The sequence below is a fragment of the Pundamilia nyererei genome, unplaced genomic scaffold, assembly GCF_000239375.1.
Source record: "Pundamilia nyererei isolate P.nyererei 1_Seehausen unplaced genomic scaffold, PunNye1.0 scaffold00077, whole genome shotgun sequence".
NCBI classification, from domain to species: Eukaryota; Metazoa; Chordata; class Actinopteri; order Cichliformes; family Cichlidae; genus Pundamilia; species Pundamilia nyererei.
Genome location: NW_005187478.1, coordinates 2283753 through 2300187, shown reverse-complemented (window position 1 = coordinate 2300187; position 16435 = coordinate 2283753). Strand labels below are relative to the sequence as shown.

At 39.6% G+C, this 16435-nt stretch overlaps 2 protein-coding genes across 2 annotated transcripts in view; both read left to right on the top strand.

Annotated features, from left to right (window-relative positions):
* The window catches only part of LOC102201055 (myosin-7-like), a 15667-nt gene extending 7098 nt beyond the window's left edge, over positions 1-8569 (top strand). The window contains exons 19-38 of the mRNA XM_013911996.1: positions 125-277; positions 373-628; positions 710-952; positions 1051-1227; positions 1335-1480; positions 1570-1660; positions 1751-2140; positions 2247-2373; positions 2556-2674; positions 2762-2958; positions 3187-3370; positions 3675-3840; positions 3931-4055; positions 4140-4448; positions 4536-4739; positions 4846-5142; positions 5329-5433; positions 5937-6032; positions 6687-6821; positions 8454-8569. Coding sequence (XP_013767450.1) covers positions 125-277; positions 373-628; positions 710-952; positions 1051-1227; positions 1335-1480; positions 1570-1660; positions 1751-2140; positions 2247-2373; positions 2556-2674; positions 2762-2958; positions 3187-3370; positions 3675-3840; positions 3931-4055; positions 4140-4448; positions 4536-4739; positions 4846-5142; positions 5329-5433; positions 5937-6032; positions 6687-6821; positions 8454-8474 — 3541 coding nt within the window. The 3' untranslated portion in view covers positions 8475-8569. The remainder of the gene's footprint in view (positions 1-124; positions 278-372; positions 629-709; positions 953-1050; positions 1228-1334; positions 1481-1569; positions 1661-1750; positions 2141-2246; positions 2374-2555; positions 2675-2761; positions 2959-3186; positions 3371-3674; positions 3841-3930; positions 4056-4139; positions 4449-4535; positions 4740-4845; positions 5143-5328; positions 5434-5936; positions 6033-6686; positions 6822-8453) is intronic.
* Positions 8570-11885: 3316 nt separating this feature from the next.
* LOC102208621 (myosin-7-like) overlaps positions 11886-16435 on the top strand; it is a 31665-nt gene continuing 27115 nt past the window's right edge. Inside the window, exons 1-17 of the mRNA XM_013911995.1 lie at positions 11886-12096; positions 12251-12299; positions 12917-13125; positions 13229-13372; positions 13459-13615; positions 13709-13736; positions 13823-13934; positions 14096-14188; positions 14374-14437; positions 14541-14639; positions 14724-14827; positions 14921-15059; positions 15147-15265; positions 15350-15499; positions 15594-15764; positions 15848-16157; positions 16279-16364. Coding sequence (XP_013767449.1) covers positions 12925-13125; positions 13229-13372; positions 13459-13615; positions 13709-13736; positions 13823-13934; positions 14096-14188; positions 14374-14437; positions 14541-14639; positions 14724-14827; positions 14921-15059; positions 15147-15265; positions 15350-15499; positions 15594-15764; positions 15848-16157; positions 16279-16364 — 1977 coding nt within the window. The 5' untranslated portion in view covers positions 11886-12096; positions 12251-12299; positions 12917-12924. The remainder of the gene's footprint in view (positions 12097-12250; positions 12300-12916; positions 13126-13228; positions 13373-13458; positions 13616-13708; positions 13737-13822; positions 13935-14095; positions 14189-14373; positions 14438-14540; positions 14640-14723; positions 14828-14920; positions 15060-15146; positions 15266-15349; positions 15500-15593; positions 15765-15847; positions 16158-16278; positions 16365-16435) is intronic.

The following is a 16435-nucleotide window of genomic DNA, read 5'->3' as shown; positions in this document are numbered from 1 at the left end:
TATCTATCTATCTATCTATCTATCTATCTATCTATCTATCTATCTAGTAGATAGATAGAGATTTTGAAATATCTGGTAAAAAGTAAAAGTAATTCAACTCTTCAACACTAATATATTAATGTCATTCGTGCGTCTTAAAGGTATTCTTTAAAGCTGGTCTTCTTGGCCAACTTGAAGAGATGAGAGATGACCGTTTATCCCTCATAATCACGGGAATCCAGGCTCGATCAAGAGGTCTGCTCGCAAGAGTGGAATTCCAGAAGATTGTTGAAAGGAGGTCAGACAGACTTAAATATACATAAGCTGAAAGGAGCAAAAAAACTGTTATTGATCATAATGAGTTTGGTTGTACTAATGGTTGATCTTTGACAGGGATGCACTTCTTGTGATCCAGTGGAACATACGTGCCTTCATGGGGGTTAAGAATTGGCCCTGGATGAAGCTTTTCTTCAAGATCAAACCTCTGCTGAGATCTGCTGAGGCAGAAAAGGAGATGGCCAACATGAAGGAAGAATTCCTAAAACTCAAAGAAGCTTATGCAAAATCTGAAGCTCGAAGAAAGGAACTAGAGGAGAAAATGGTGACTCTTCTCCAAGAGAAGAATGACCTGCAGCTCCAAGTTCAGGCTGTAAGTCTAATATCAATATTCCTTATACACTCAACCATGGATATTGTATCTTATACGCTAATGAATATCATCAAATATTAGGAGCAAGATAATCTTGCAGATGCCGAGGAAAGATGTGAGGGGCTGATCAAACACAAAATTCAGATGGAAGCAAAAGCCAAAGAGCTCTCTGAGAGGCTGGAGGATGAGGAGGAGATGAATGCAGAACTGACTGCTAAGAAGAGGAAGCTGGAGGACGAGTGCTCCGAGCTGAAGAAAGACATCGATGACTTGGAGTTAACTCTAGCTAAAGTGGAGAAGGAGAAGCATGCCACTGAGAACAAGGTACTTGATGTTTCTATTTCTGACAACAAGGGTACGAAAAAGAGTCATGTGTCTAAGCTGTGCACGGAATTTGTAATACCATCATTTACCTGCAACAGGTCAAGAACCTTGTTGAAGAGATGGCTGCTTTAGATGAGATCATTGCCAAGCTGACCAAGGAAAAGAAAGCTTTACAGGAAGCTCATCAGCAAACTCTGGATGACCTGCAGAGTGAGGAAGACAAAGTCAACACTCTGACCAAGGCCAAGGCTAAGCTGGAGCAGCAAGTGGATGATGTAAGAATTATAATGAACTTATCCACTTTAGCTTAACTTTTTGATTGGTGAACCATTTTCCTTTGTATTATGGAGACATTAGTTTGCTTCTTTCTAATAACATTCAGCTTGAGGGTTCTCTGGAACAAGAAAAGAAGATTAGGATGGATCTTGAAAGAGCAAAGCGAAAGCTGGAAGGAGACCTGAAACTGACCCAAGAGAGTCTCATGGACCTTGAGAATGACAAGCAACAACTTGAGGAGCATTTGAAAAAGTAAGCACGTTCACATCCTAATAGTTCCAAACAGATTAAGTAAAGCTATATAAGTAGTGCTATAAGTGGCCCTTCCTTCTTCCCCACAGGAAGGACTTTGAGCTCAGCCAGCTTAATAATAAAATTGAAGATGAGCAGGCCATTGCCATTCAGCTTCAAAAGAAACTGAAAGAGCTTCAGGTAATGACTTACTAATATGTGATGCTATCAAAACTAGTTTAACACTTATTAGTGAGAAAGTCTTTAACAGTGATTTTGGCTGTGATCTAGGCTCGTATTGAGGAGCTGGAGGAAGAGCTAGAAGCAGAGAGAGCTGCTCGAGCCAAGGTGGAGAAGCAGAGAGCTGACCTGGCCAGAGAGCTGGAGGAGATCAGTGAGAGGTTGGAGGAGGCTGGAGGAGCCACAGCTGCCCAGATTGAGATGAACAAGAAGAGGGAGGCCGAGTTCCAGAAACTGCGCAGAGACCTCGAAGAGGCCACTCTGCACCACGAAGCCACTACTGCCACACTCAGGAAGAAACAAGCTGACAGTGTTGCTGAGCTGGGAGAGCAGATTGATAACCTGCAGAGAGTCAAGCAGAAACTGGAGAAGGAGAAGAGTGAGCTCAGACTGGAGCTGGATGATGTGGTCTCCAATATGGAACATATTGTGAAGACAAAGGTGTGCTAAAATCACATTATTTGGTAATTTTTTTTCTCCAATGTTAACATAGCCATGTTGACATAGATATAATACATGCATATTGAACATTTGTGTTGAATTTCAGACTAATCTAGAGAAAGCATGCAGGACTCTGGAAGATCAAATGAATGAGTACAAGACAAAGTTTGAAGAGGCTCAGCGCTGCATCAGTGACTTCAACATGCAGAAAGCAAAACTTCAAACAGAGAATGGTATATTTTTCCTTTACTACAACCTACATGTACTTGGTTTGTATGATAGAAAACACTATCCACTTCAATTTTGTATAAAAGTGTTTAAACCTGAAAAACTCAATTGTTATTCTGAAATCAGACAAGGATTCTTGTGTTCTTTGGGTCTGAACAATAACAATCTACATTTACCATAACATTAGGTGAGCTCTCGAGGCAGCTGGAGGATAAGGATTCCTTGGTGTCTCAACTCACAAGAGGGAAAATGTCCTACACTCAGCAGATTGAGGATCTAAAGAGACAACTGGAAGAGGAGACCAAGGTGAAATAAAGTTTCAGTGCCGGCTGACAGCACCAGACGGTTATTTCCTAAAAAGTGTCACCTCTTCATATAACTTTCTTTTAACAGGCAAAGAGTGCTCTGGCCCATGCAGTGCAGTCTGCTCGCCATGACTGTGACCTGCTCAGGGAGCAGTATGAGGAGGAGCAGGAGGCTAAAGCTGAACTACAGCGTGGCATGTCCAAAGCCAACACTGAGGTGGCTCAGTGGAGGGCAAAGTATGAAACTGATGCCATCCAGAGGACCGAAGAACTAGAAGAGGCCAAGTAAGAGTCTGAAATTTAAATAGATGGTTTATTATCCTAAAGAAACTTTACCGTTCGTCTATCAGATCAGCTTTTTGTTTGTATTATGTTCCTACTAAAATGTAAGACGAACAAAAAGTTTGTCTGTTGGATGACCAAGCAGCTACTTGTAGCAGTTGAATTCACAGTTTAGTTATCCACCACACAGCTGCATTTTAATTAAACAGCTCTGAATGATGATTTCTTAAGGAAAAAGCTGGCTCAGCGTCTGCAGGAGGCTGAGGAGGCTGTTGAAGCAGTGAATGCTAAATGTTCCTCTCTGGAGAAGACCAAACACAGGCTGCAGAATGAGATTGAAGATCTCATGGTGGATGTGGAGAGGTCTAATGCTGCTGCCGCTGCTCTGGACAAGAAACAAAGAAACTTTGACAAGGTGAAACACACTGAAGTGTTTGTGACAAAATTATCAATATGCAAGGTGGCTTCTAAAGCCTTACACTAGAAACAATCTCAGCACCCACAGGGGTTATTTAAGCAGAATATAAACACACATGCAGCATGTGGTAGTTTTAAAAATCCACAACAGGCTGCCCCCTTCTGAGCACAATTGTTAAGAGTGAATGTGAATGTTATAAATGCTGTCTTTCCTTCAGCACTATTTCTAATATTGGAATAAGTCCATTGGAATAATCAATCGGGCAAACACAGACTTATTGTTGGCCTTTGTTACACTGCAGGTTCTTTCTGAGTGGAAGCAGAAGTATGAGGAGTCTCAGTGCGAGCTGGAGAGCTCCCAAAAGGAAGCAAGGGCTCTGAGCACTGAGCTTTTCAAACTGAAGAACTCATATGAGGAAGCTCTGGATCATCTGGAGACCATGAAGAGAGAGAACAAGAATTTACAGGGTAGGATCTGCTGGTGGTGTTTGTGCACAAGATCTGTAGACAGCATTAAACTTTAAAGTCATCCTAATCGCAGTGTTTGACATCCCATAGAGGAGATTTCTGACATAACTGAGCAACTTGGTGAGAGTGGCAAAAGTATCCATGAACTGGAAAAGTTACGGAAACAACTGGAACAGGAGAAGAGTGAGATTCAGTCTGCTCTCGAGGAAGCTGAGGTACACGCTCTGAATAATTAATAAGACATTTTTAAGTAAAACTAACTGCCATTATGTGTAATTCTGCAACTTCTTGCCCACTAGGCCTCTCTTGAGCATGAAGAGGGTAAGATTCTAAGAGCCCAGCTTGAGTTCAATCAAATTAAAGCTGATATTGAACGCAAACTGGCCGAGAAGGATGAAGAGATGGAGCAGTGCAAAAGAAACCTGCAGAGGACCATCGACACCCTGCAGAGCTCTCTTGAAGCTGAGTGTCGCAGCAGGAATGAGGCTCTGCGGCTGAAGAAGAAAATGGAAGGAGACCTGAATGAGATGGAGATCCAGCTAAGCCAGGCCAACAGGCAGGCAGCCGAGGCCCAGAAACAGCTTAAGGCCATCCATGCACATATGAAGGTAAACTAAAAAAATTGAAAGAATTTTCAGATGTTTTACATTCAAACTGGGTATAAAATTTAATGTGAATAATGTTATCTCATCTAGGATTGCCAAATTCAGCTGGATGACTCTGTTCGGGCCAATGATGACCTTAAAGAGAACATTGCCATTGTTGAGCGACGCAACAACCTTCTTCAGGCTGAACTGGAGGAGCTGAGAGCAGCTCTGGAGCAAACGGAGAGAAGCCGCAAACTTGCAGAGCAAGAGCTGCTGGATGTCAGTGAGAGAGTGCAGCTACTGCACTCACAGGTGAGTTCTGTTTACTGCAACCATGCAGATGTATGAATACTTTTTCTAAAGTGCAGATGGACACTTTTTCTCATATTCTTGCATTGCATACCTTAATAATATACAGAACACCAGCCTGATAAACCAAAAGAAGAAGCTGGAGGCTGATACATCCCAGCTTCAAACTGAAGTGGAGGAGGCAGTGCAGGAGTGCAGGAATGCAGAGGAGAAGGCCAAGAAGGCCATCACTGATGCTGCCATGATGGCAGAGGAGCTGAAGAAGGAGCAGGACACCAGCGCTCATCTGGAGCGAATGAAGAAGAACATGGAGCAAACCATCAAAGACCTGCAGCACCGCCTGGATGAAGCTGAGCAGATCGCCATGAAGGGAGGCAAGAAGCAGGTGCAGAAGCTCGAGGCCAGGGTAAGAATCACAAGTACACAAATGTGAAAAATCACAGGTATTTTTTTTAAACTTAATTTAGTTTACTGTCTTTTAGTTGATGTGTTTTTATTAAAATTGTAATAAATGTTAATACTTAATGTAAGCAGCTTTAAAATTTGTGGTGGACCAGAGTCTTTGTAGAAAATGATTTTTGCATCTTTTCAGGTGAGGGAGCTTGAGAATGAGGTGGAGTCGGAGCAGAAGAAAAGCAGCGAGGCAGTGAAGGGAATCCGTAAATACGAGCGACGCATTAAGGAGCTCACATACCAGGTCTTTTTTTTTAGACATTTTGAGTACATAAACAATTAATATTCATATATATTCATATACTTTAAGATAATTGACTCAGTCAGTAATTTCTCAAATCAATTATTATTATTGTGAAATCTACACAAATGAAAACCTGCTATAGTTAATTTTGGACATTGATTCAAGTTTCCTTAACGTCAGCAGCAAGTCCAGAGTGTGACTCTTATTAAAGAATTTAATATCTTCACATTTTTACCTTTACTGTGTTTCAGTTTCAGCAACAGGAAGTTAATAGCACATTTGATGTATAGTTGTGTGATATGAGTAAAGGGGTCTGTGTTCCTGTTACTTCACATAAAATATTAGACGTGCTGCTTTATCTTAGGCAAACATACATTTTCAGTCATAGGAGTCCTCTTATCCTGCCCCTTTATACACAGATTAACAAAATAATTCCCACAGAGTTTTCAGAAATATTACAAAGGTTCATTATTTTCTCTCATCTGTCTCCATGGCTTACTCAGACTGAGGAGGACCGCAAGAATATTCTGCGTCTGCAGGATCTGGTTGACAAACTCCAGCTCAAAGTCAAAGCCTACAAGAGAGCTGCAGAGGAGGCTGTGAGTTTATTCCTAACAAAGTTGTCTCTAACTTTGATTTTTTCCCTCTTTCTTTTAACTTAAATATTCCTTCCCATACATATACTTTAAGTTTTTGCAGTTTTAACCCTTGTGTGGTGTTCGTATTTTTGTTACTCAGCCAGTGTTCATGGGTCTGGTGGACCCGCTAGAGTTTTGGCTTTCCAAATTAACACTATCAAACAATTTTATGTTAAATTACTCAACAGATGTTTACTTCATCCCAATTACAAGACATAGGTAAAGGGAAAAAATTAACCATGTTTGCTGTTCATTGTTAGATCACATTTATGAATTAATGTGCTTCTCGTTTTTCTTTTATATAAAATGTTATAAATAAATCAGTTATAATCAAGTGGAGTGAGTGGAAAGACACAACACATTTACATGTGAAAAAATAATTAATTGTTTAATTTTTCTTTTGAAAAAAACTGAACACGGGTCTCACAGACCCGAACACCATACAAGGGTTAAACATAGCTGTTCGATACATACCATATCATATTTTTGCTGCAACACAAACATTTTGGCTACATCTGTGCCGACACCTTTTATTTTACGATGTGTGGCTTCAAGAAACGTCGACTCCCCCATGCCTCTTAATATTGTGGACTGTGTTGTTTTTTAATCCTGTAGGAAGAGCAGGCCAATACTCACCTGAGCAAGTTCCGTAAACTGCAGCACGAGCTGGACGAGGCTGAAGAGAGAGCTGATATTGCTGAGTCTCAGGTCAACAAGCTGCGTGCCAAGAGTCGTGACGTGGGCTCTAAGGTAAGCGGCTTCTCTAGTTTTCAACCCCTGTTATGATGTTCATGATAACTCACCACGTCATTATCAGTTCAACACGATTAATTCCAAGTTGTTTTTATTCTGCAATTTGTAAAATGGCTCATTAAAAAAGGACACAATAAACACATTCGAAGCGATGCTTTAAAAATCCATTTATTTTGAGTTGTATGGTTTGTTTTAGTGGCATTTACATTAGAGGTTGGTTAGTGGTGCAAGTTTATTTTATTAGTATTATTATTATTTTATCATCTCACAGCAGCCTTCTTCATTTGTCTCATTCAGGTGACAGTTTTCACTAAAAATATGTAGTTTTACATATTTGTTTTTTACGAAGCTAAAAAAAAAACAAAACAGATATGAGTCATAAAAAGGGCAGAGGTTGGATGTAACAAACAGCTTTAAGCTATCTCCTGCCATCCACTAAATATATGTATAGTTCTTTTTAAAGACCTCGTGATTAATTTGTGTGTTTATATATTTCCAGCTTTTGGACAGATACTAATTTGTCCTCTTATGCAGTGAATGAAGCTTGGTAACATATTGTCTGTGTTGCTTTACTTACCCATATTTCTACCTTCTTAAAAACCAACAAATTAAAAAAAACAACAACAACAAAACAAACAAAAACGTCTAAATTTCCAGTTATAGCATCAGTGAGTTAAAGACACACCTTGAGCCTTAAATGTGGACAAGCTTTTCAAGATTTTTCAGCTACATTTCTGGTCTCATGAAACATTCGTGTTGATTTTGTCCAAGCCGACATGATGCAATAACAGAATCCTGACTCACGCTCTGATGTTGTTTTTGCCAAGTGGTTGTTATTCTCTGATATCAGTGCAGCGATCAATGTTGTGTCCTGCTGATTTATGTTATTTGCTTATTTTACTAATTTATTCTCAAGCCTTGCCTTATTGGTTAGATTTTGCAGTGTGATTTAATAACATTGTATTCTCTGCAAATGAAAATGGTCATTCTTGAAAAAAAAAAATCAATAATATTAATCTTGTAGATTAGAATAGTTGAATAAAATATCAGCTACACTCATCAGCTACACTCAACTATGGAAGCCTATGCTTCTCAGTGAATAAAATTCTTTTCTATTGAGCTAATATGTATTTTAATATAACAGTGGCTAGCACTGTTGCCTCACAGCAAGAAGGTCCTGAGTTTAATTCCACCATCACGCCGGTGTCTTTCTGTGTGGAGTTTGCATGTTCTCCCTGTGCTTGCGTGGGTTCGCTCCCGGTTCTCTGGCTTCCTCCCACCATCCAAAGACATGCAGTTAGTGGGGCAGGTTAATTGGAAACTCTAAATTACCCATAGGTGTGTATGCAGGAATGAATGTGAGTGTGAATGGTCGTCTGTGTCTATGTGTTAGCCCTGTGACAGACTGGCAACCAGTCCGGGGTGTACCCTGCCTCTCACCATGAGACAGCTCCAGCCCCCCGCGACCTTGATACAGGATAAGCGGAAGCGAATGGATGGATTGATGGGAATATTAGTTTTAAGGCAGCAACTACTGGTCTACTTATTGTCCAACACATTTGAGTGTTGTTAGTCCTCAGTCACTAATTTGTCTCTCATTGTTTGCTTTCTTATCATTCTTCATCACAGAAAGGGCTAGATGAGGAGTGAAACTCACAGACGGCCACCTAAGACCTTTGGGATCTTCTCTATTGGTTCTCCTTTGTCTCCAAAGTAACTGTAGAATAAAGCAAAGTGCATTCAAATTAATGTGTGCTTATTCATTTTTAAGTAGCACCACATAAAGTCGTCAATAACAACATATAAAACTTACATTTCACGTGTTCATCACTGACAAAATACCAATGTTTTTGAAGGTATAAAAATTCTATAAAGTACCAAAGAATTCAAGGACAAACTGATATTAAGTGTAAGGTGTTACCACATTAACAATATGTGAAGCTAATCAGTTTACTAATCACTATATTTTTTACACAGGATCATGTTTGGGGTGTGATGTTAGGTGGGTAACTTCTGCCACCTTGTGTTGAATTCTGTGCTGTTTTCTGATATTCATTCACAGTTGCAGCCGCAAATCTGCAAAGTTTTATTAACTGTTAGTGGGTATTCTGAAAATATTTTCCACCCTATTTACAATCATTTCATACAGCATATGGCACAGAAATAGATTTCTGCAAATGCAGATTTCATTCTGTGTGAAGCCTTTAAAACTCAATCCAGCAAGTTTTTGAGATTTATCGAGCTGCAGTAATCAAAGTAGACAAAAATATGTTTAGGAAAGAAATAGAAAAGCTATAATGAGAGTCTGTATTCAGCTTAAATTGACTCGCAATGGTCTAAAAAATGCTGTGTCAGAAGTTGTTTTTTAATAATAAATCTGAGGGAGGAATGATGGTAATTTTATGTTTGCTAAACAGAATGAAGCCTAAAAATTATTTCCCCAATAAAGTGTAATTTTCAAAGTAAAAGTGCTTGTATGTCTCTTACTCAGTCTTGTCCCATACCACTGACCCTGATGTCTTAAAATTAGCTGCAAAGCTTTTTTAGTGAAGAGACTTCATAATGTGACACGTGTTCAATGAAATAACTGTAACGTGATGAGTTCTTTGCCATCAGCACAATACCACTTGTTATCTTATGCTACTATATACACAAGGACCATTGGTGAGTGTGGAGGCAGTGCTAGAAATAGTTACTTTCACTAAGTGAAAGGAGAGAGAAAGAAAATACTCTCAGTTTAAAATACTCCAACAATGTGACTGAATAGCAGAAAATGATTGAATAAATATGATTACAATCTTCCCTAAAACCAGAGGAGGACAGTATTAGAATCTCTACGTGCAGAACAATGAAACAAACAAATTCAAGAGTAAATTATTTACTATATTTATGATGTGCATTTTTAACTTTATATCTCTGTGTGTGTTTTTGTAACACATTATAATCTGGTCAAATATAAAAACAGTGTAATTAGTTGAGTATAATTGTTGTAACATAATATCCTGATGATTTAGACCAGGCTGTAATTAAACAACATTGGTTAAAGAAGCCTCGCGTCTAATGCACTAAACAACTGTTGGACATATCTCAGGTTTGCTTACAATCTCTCACTGTGATATACGGATATTTTAACGCTGTAAAACAAAACAACTAATAAGAATTATTCTTTAAAAGACATCATCAATTTTCACTGTGCTACTTTCAGAGAAAATGTATCACATTAAATCCAAATATAGATGGAAATAAACCATATAAACACACACAAAAAAGAAACTTGAGTATGTCTAAGAAAATAAGAGCACATTTTACAGCAAATGTATTCCTATTTGAATCTTTGACAGGCTTACCGTTCATCATGCTTCTGCAGCAGGACAGTAGAGACTGAAGCACACCTTCTTGTGTTGTCAGTGGTTTAGGTGAAAGCTGACCCTGATCTAACACAGCCCAAAGGTCTTCACTATTAATGGAGAGATTATAAGAAAATAAGCGAATTGCTTCGTGTTATTCTTTCCTATCCAGACTTTGAGACACACACAACCATCTAAGCCGTGGCTTTGTTTGTCTTTCCTTTGACTCTTTGGGGCTTGACAGCCTTTTAATACCGTCACCTCTGTGCTGCAGGCTTCTGTGTGTCAACTACTTAACATCTAGGCCTTTGATGTTTAGAAATACTTTAGGATTATTAGACAGACACTCCCAGCATAAAGTGACACCATTTATTTTTTCCATGAAAGAAGATGTGACCTTACCTTAGAGGGGTTAGGCAGCTAGATGAGGGATGGAAGCCAGGAAGGGACCAAAGAGCAGATGAAGATTTCCACAGGGGCTTAAACAGCTGAGAATGAGAATGAGTCCAACAATGTGAAAGCAATCTCTGATCCACTGGAACACTGCTCTGCACCACAGTGAAGGTCATTCTCATTTTACCATAGGAAACCAAATTTCTAATTCCCTCAGTTATTAAGGGCTGATAATGGAGATCTGTCTGCGTCACATAAAGTCTCTGCTTCTCCCCACGTCAATGTTCATCTAATTTCAATGTTCAATGACTGTGGGCACAGAAAATACTTGGCATAAAACCCTAATTAGCTAAAACTTCCCAGTGCTTTAATGCAAACATTTAGAAAACACCATCAAACAGATACATTTCAACATATGGAGCATTTTCCGTGATATGCACCTGTTACCCCCCGTCCATCGTGACATCAAAGAATGCACTTCTGCTACTGCCGCCCTTCACAATCAGAGAGAAAAAATCCAGACAAGAATTTCACAGGGTTATCTTTGTCCTCAAGGCCAAAGGAGAGGGAACAATGCCATGACGACACTGTGAGACAAAGGGTGAAGACCAAACTGGGCAGAACAGTGGTGAGTGATCCCTGATCTTAGCTCTCACTTGACAACAGCTGCTATACTTTGTTTCAGCAGCAGTGACTCCAGAAATGCTTTTCACCTTCCTTTCACATGCCTGACCTTTGCTGAAGTTTGCCTTTCTGATTAAACATCTTAGCATGAGCAATGAGGCCAAAGCTGTTCAAGAGGTACAATCTTTTAGGAGCAAATTAGTCTTATTAATTTTGCTTGTCTACTTTGTTTGGAATTTGGAAAAGGGGCATTGAATTGACTGGTGCTAAGTAGTAAAATGAAAGTTACTGTTTGTAACCAGGTTTTGAATGAATTATTGTCATAACCCCTGAATCTAAACAGACCATTTGCTCTTGGTTTTGTTGCTTTGCCTTGTATGCAAGTTGTAATCTGGAAAGATTATCAGCTGCTGTAAGCAAACAACCAACACCATGTGACAATAATCACTTTATAGAACAGAGGCTAAAGATTCTTCAGACATAGTGAATACATGTGGATTATTCTAGTAAGCAAAACCCAGACAAATATAAATATTAAGATTGTAAATATGATATAAATATAAGTATTAAACTGAATTTCATCAGTATTACAAACAATATATAAAGTTACCCGTTACGAATTAAACGAATAAAATAAGAGTCACTTGATATCAAGCCTGTCCCTGATCCCCACCTCTTGCCCTCCCCTTTCTTTGTCCTGTATTGTTCTCGCCCTGCTTGTCACAAGGTGAATGCAACAAATAGCAGCAGTACAACTTACCCAATTAGGAGAATGCTTTTTTAATGTGTAACCTTTCTCCAAAAATTCAGGCCATATTTGGTGGATAAAGAACCTTTATTAAAGGATGAAGGGCAGATGTCAGCTGCAGGGCTCTTCACTTCACTTGATTGAAGGTTTAGAGTCAAAGGTAAGCAAAACATTTACATATAATTTAATGTTCAGAATAGAAGGTCACCATACTTTACATGTACATCGTATTAGTGTGGGGTAATAAATTATGATGCTGTGTGGTAGTGGTAATGGAATTTTTCTTGTTTTGCTTTTTCTTCTGGTCTAAACAGCAAGTCCTGACAGATCCTGCTCTTCTTTTTGGAATCCAACCCACCCTAGGTAAAAGCTGTGCTTGGTTTGAGTTGAACAGGAATGACCCTCAGTTAGGACTTACATTTTTGTGGTTTAACTAGAAATGTGCAAGTTTTATTGTTAATACTCTAAGTAAGTGGGTGTCTATTCTCATCATGGTTTTTATGGCATAATTCTGTATTGAAATTCAAAGTATTAAAACACGAGTTTTGAATGGTGTAAAGATTGTACGGCAGCTTGAGGCAAAGCTGAGATTTTGTAATTCGGCAACGTAAATAAAACTGACTGAAAGTCTTTTGCCTCTGTACATATTAGTTTTTGACTGACACCACACTATTGCAGAAATAAAAAAAATGTCATGAGTGGGTGGGCGGGTGGCATTCTTGGTCTGCAACAACAGTTATGAGAGTGGTACGTGTGACACTCACATGAATGTCATAATACAAGATTTTGCAGCAGAACACTGCATTGTAATGACATGATTGCTGTTCTTCTGTTTTGATGTTGTAGCTTATTCCTGCATCTTTTCGCACTTTACCTGGTAACTGATGGCTAAACGACTGCAGTTCACACCGTTAATAATCGTCAATGAATGATTCTAGCTTGCATTCATTGTTAGAGACTAACGTTCACATTTGTAACAGGTTGAAAAATGGGGGATGCTGCCATGAGAGAGTTTGGGGCGGCGGCTCCTTACCTGAGAAAGTCAGATAAGGAGCGTCTGGAGGCCCAGACTCGCCCATTTGATATGAAGAAAGAGTGCTTCGTTCCTGACCCTGAAGTTGAGTACGTTAAAGCAACCATCACTAGCCGCGATGGCGACAAAGTCACTGCTGACACCGAATTTGGAAAGGTGAATAAAGTTCAGGTTCTTCATAAGTGTCTACATGTGTCTACAAAGGACTTGGTGCTGTTTTGGTTAACATGGCTGTTAACTGTTTGATTTCCATTTGCAGACCGTCACAGTGAAGGAGTGCGATGTGCACCCTCAGAACCCGCCAAAGTTCGATAAAATTGAAGACATGGCGATGTTCACCTTCCTCCATGAACCAGCTGTGCTGTTTAACCTCAAAGAGCGTTACGCAGCGTGGATGATCTACGTGAGCTGACAGCACAACACACTAACTGCCCTCCCACAAATTCTACATATTTGACACTTTGCTCTCCTCTTTTCACCAACTATCAGACCTACTCTGGGTTGTTCTGTGTGACTGTCAATCCCTACAAGTGGCTGCCAGTCTACAATCAGGAGGTGGTCGCTGCCTACAGAGGAAAGAAGAGGAGTGAAGCTCCTCCTCATATCTTCTCCATCTCTGACAATGCCTACCAGTACATGCTGGCAGGTACAAATATCCCTTTTAGCATTCATCTTGAATGACATATTGTTTGGACATCGTCGCATTTTCCCTGATTTTCTGATATTCTCTTGCTGACAGACAGAGAAAACCAGTCAATCCTTATCACGTAAGTAACTTTACCAACAAGGGTCTTTTTTCAGCAGTTAAGAGTTATACTTCTTGGTCTTGAAATGTATGTCTTTTTCTACTCAGTGGAGAATCTGGAGCTGGAAAGACTGTCAACACCAAGCGTGTCATTCAGTACTTTGCCAGCATTGCTGCTGTCCCAAGCACTGGGAAGAAAGATCCAGCTGCAGAGAAGAAGGTTTTCAAACATTTTCAATTCAATTCAATTAATTCAGTTCAATTCATGGGTATGTGTACAGCACCAAATCACAGCAACAAGTGCCTCAAGATGCTTTTCACAATCACAATTCCACTTGGGAAGCTTTGCACTTTAGATCTTGTCTTTGATTTTTACATCAGGGAACCCTGGAGGATCAAATTATCCAGGCTAACCCTGCATTAGAGGCCTTTGGCAATGCCAAGACCATCAGGAATGACAACTCCTCCAGATTTGTGAGTGTCTTTAGATTCTTCTTTCCCTTTATCATCTCCATCTTTTTCTTCTAGCTACTCCCTTTAGGGGTCACCACAGTGGAATATCTGCCTCAACTTCACTCTATCCCTTGCATTCTCCTTTGTCACACCAACCCCGTGCATGGCTATATGATGACTAAAATCTGCTTTTTTCCACCTAACAGGGGAAATTCATCCGTATTCACTTTGACAACCGAGGAAAGCTGGCTTCTGCTGACATTGAAACTTGTAAGTAACTGTGTTTATGTGGAAAATTTGAAAGTAGACTTAACTATTACATGCAACTTATCTGTATACCAGATAAGTTACAAATAATTGATTTCTCTTACAGACCTTCTAGAAAAGTCTCGTGTGACCTTCCAGCTCAAAGCTGAGAGGGACTACCACATTTTCTACCAGATCCTGTCTCAGATAAAGCCTGAACTTCTGGGTACACAGTCATTAACCTTAAGAACTATTACTATATGGAAAACAGCTAGACATTTTGTAATTTTATATTTTTCTATCTCCTTAGAGATGCTGCTCATTACCAACAACCCTTATGACTACGCCTTCATCTCCCAAGGAGAGACAACAGTAGCCTCTATCAATGATTCTGAAGAGCTGATGGCTACTGATGTGAGTTGAATCTTAGATGCACTGCAGCAATTTTAGTCGAAAATTCAAAAGCAAAAACGAAAATAGTAAAATAATGTTTTTGATTTTTGTCAGGAAGCCTTTGATGTTCTGGGCTTCACTCAAGAAGAGAAGAACAGTATTTACAAGCTTACTGGTGCAATCATGCACTATGGCAACATGAAGTTTAAACAGAAGCAGAGAGAAGAGCAGGCAGAGGCCGATGGTACTGAAGGTGAGAGAAGACTATTGACAAACTACAGTCAGTGAGGATCTCTGTGGGCACTGATGACTTTAAATCAAAACTGCTTTTTTGCCACAGATGCTGACAAAGTTGCATATCTGATGGGCCTGAACTCTGCTGACCTCATCAAAGGTCTCTGTCACCCAAGAGTCAAAGTAGGAAATGAGTGGGTCACCAAAGGACAGAATGTGGCCCAGGTGAGATAATATGAAACTTTTGGAGAATTCCAAAATAATTCCCTAAACTTTATCAAGGTGTACTTTTATGCATTTCCTTGTTAGGTGAACTATGCTATCGGTGCGCTGTCAAAGTCAGTGTATGAGAAGATGTTTCTGTGGATGGTAATGAGAATCAACCAGTCCCTGGACACCAAACAGCCTCGCCAGTATTTTATTGGGGTGCTTGACATTGCTGGATTTGAGATCTTTGATGTGAGTTTGGAAATATTATATTCTTCTTATATGGTAGTCCTGGATGTAAAATACAATTTAAATCCTGATCATACTGTTGTCCGTCTCGCTTCAGTTCAACACCTTTGAGCAGATGTGCATCAACTTCACCAACGAAAAACTGCAACAGTTTTTCAACCACCACATGTTTGTACTGGAGCAGGAAGAGTACAAGAAAGAGGGCATCGAATGGACTTTCATTGACTTTGGCATGGATCTGCAGGCCTGTATCGACCTGATTGAAAAGGTGAAACACTGTACAATTACATGTTCAGCTAAAACTAATGCAAATATAGTCTTTAACAAACACTTATACTTTCTGTCCTTTAGCCCATGGGTATCATGTCCATCCTTGAAGAGGAGTGCATGTTCCCCAAAGCCAGTGATGCCACCTTTAAAGCTAAGCTCTATGACAACCACCTGGGAAAATCCAGCAACTTCCAGAAGCCCAGAGTTGTCAAAGGAAAACCAGAGGCTCACTTTGCCCTGGTTCACTACGCTGGAACTGTTGATTACAATATCAACAACTGGTTGGTGAAGAACAAGGATCCTCTGAATGAGACTGTTGTGGCATTGTACCAAAAGTCTACTGTCAAACTGCTTGCAACTCTGTTTGCAAATTATGCAGGAGCTGACTCAGGTAGGTTTTAAAAAATTACTAGCATCTTAGTTTACAAGTGATTATTAAAGCATCATGTAATAAGCTACTGGCCCAACCTTCCCCTGCCCACTTTCCCACAAATAACAACTGTATCTTACAGCTGAATCTGGTGGGAAGGGCAAAGGTGGAACCAAGAAGAAAGGTTCTTCCTTCCAAACTGTATCAGCTTTGCACAGGGTAATATCAGTATAACTGTACATGTTATAGATTGGTTAATAGAAACATTATTCCTGAATTTAGGACCTTAAAAGTCATTT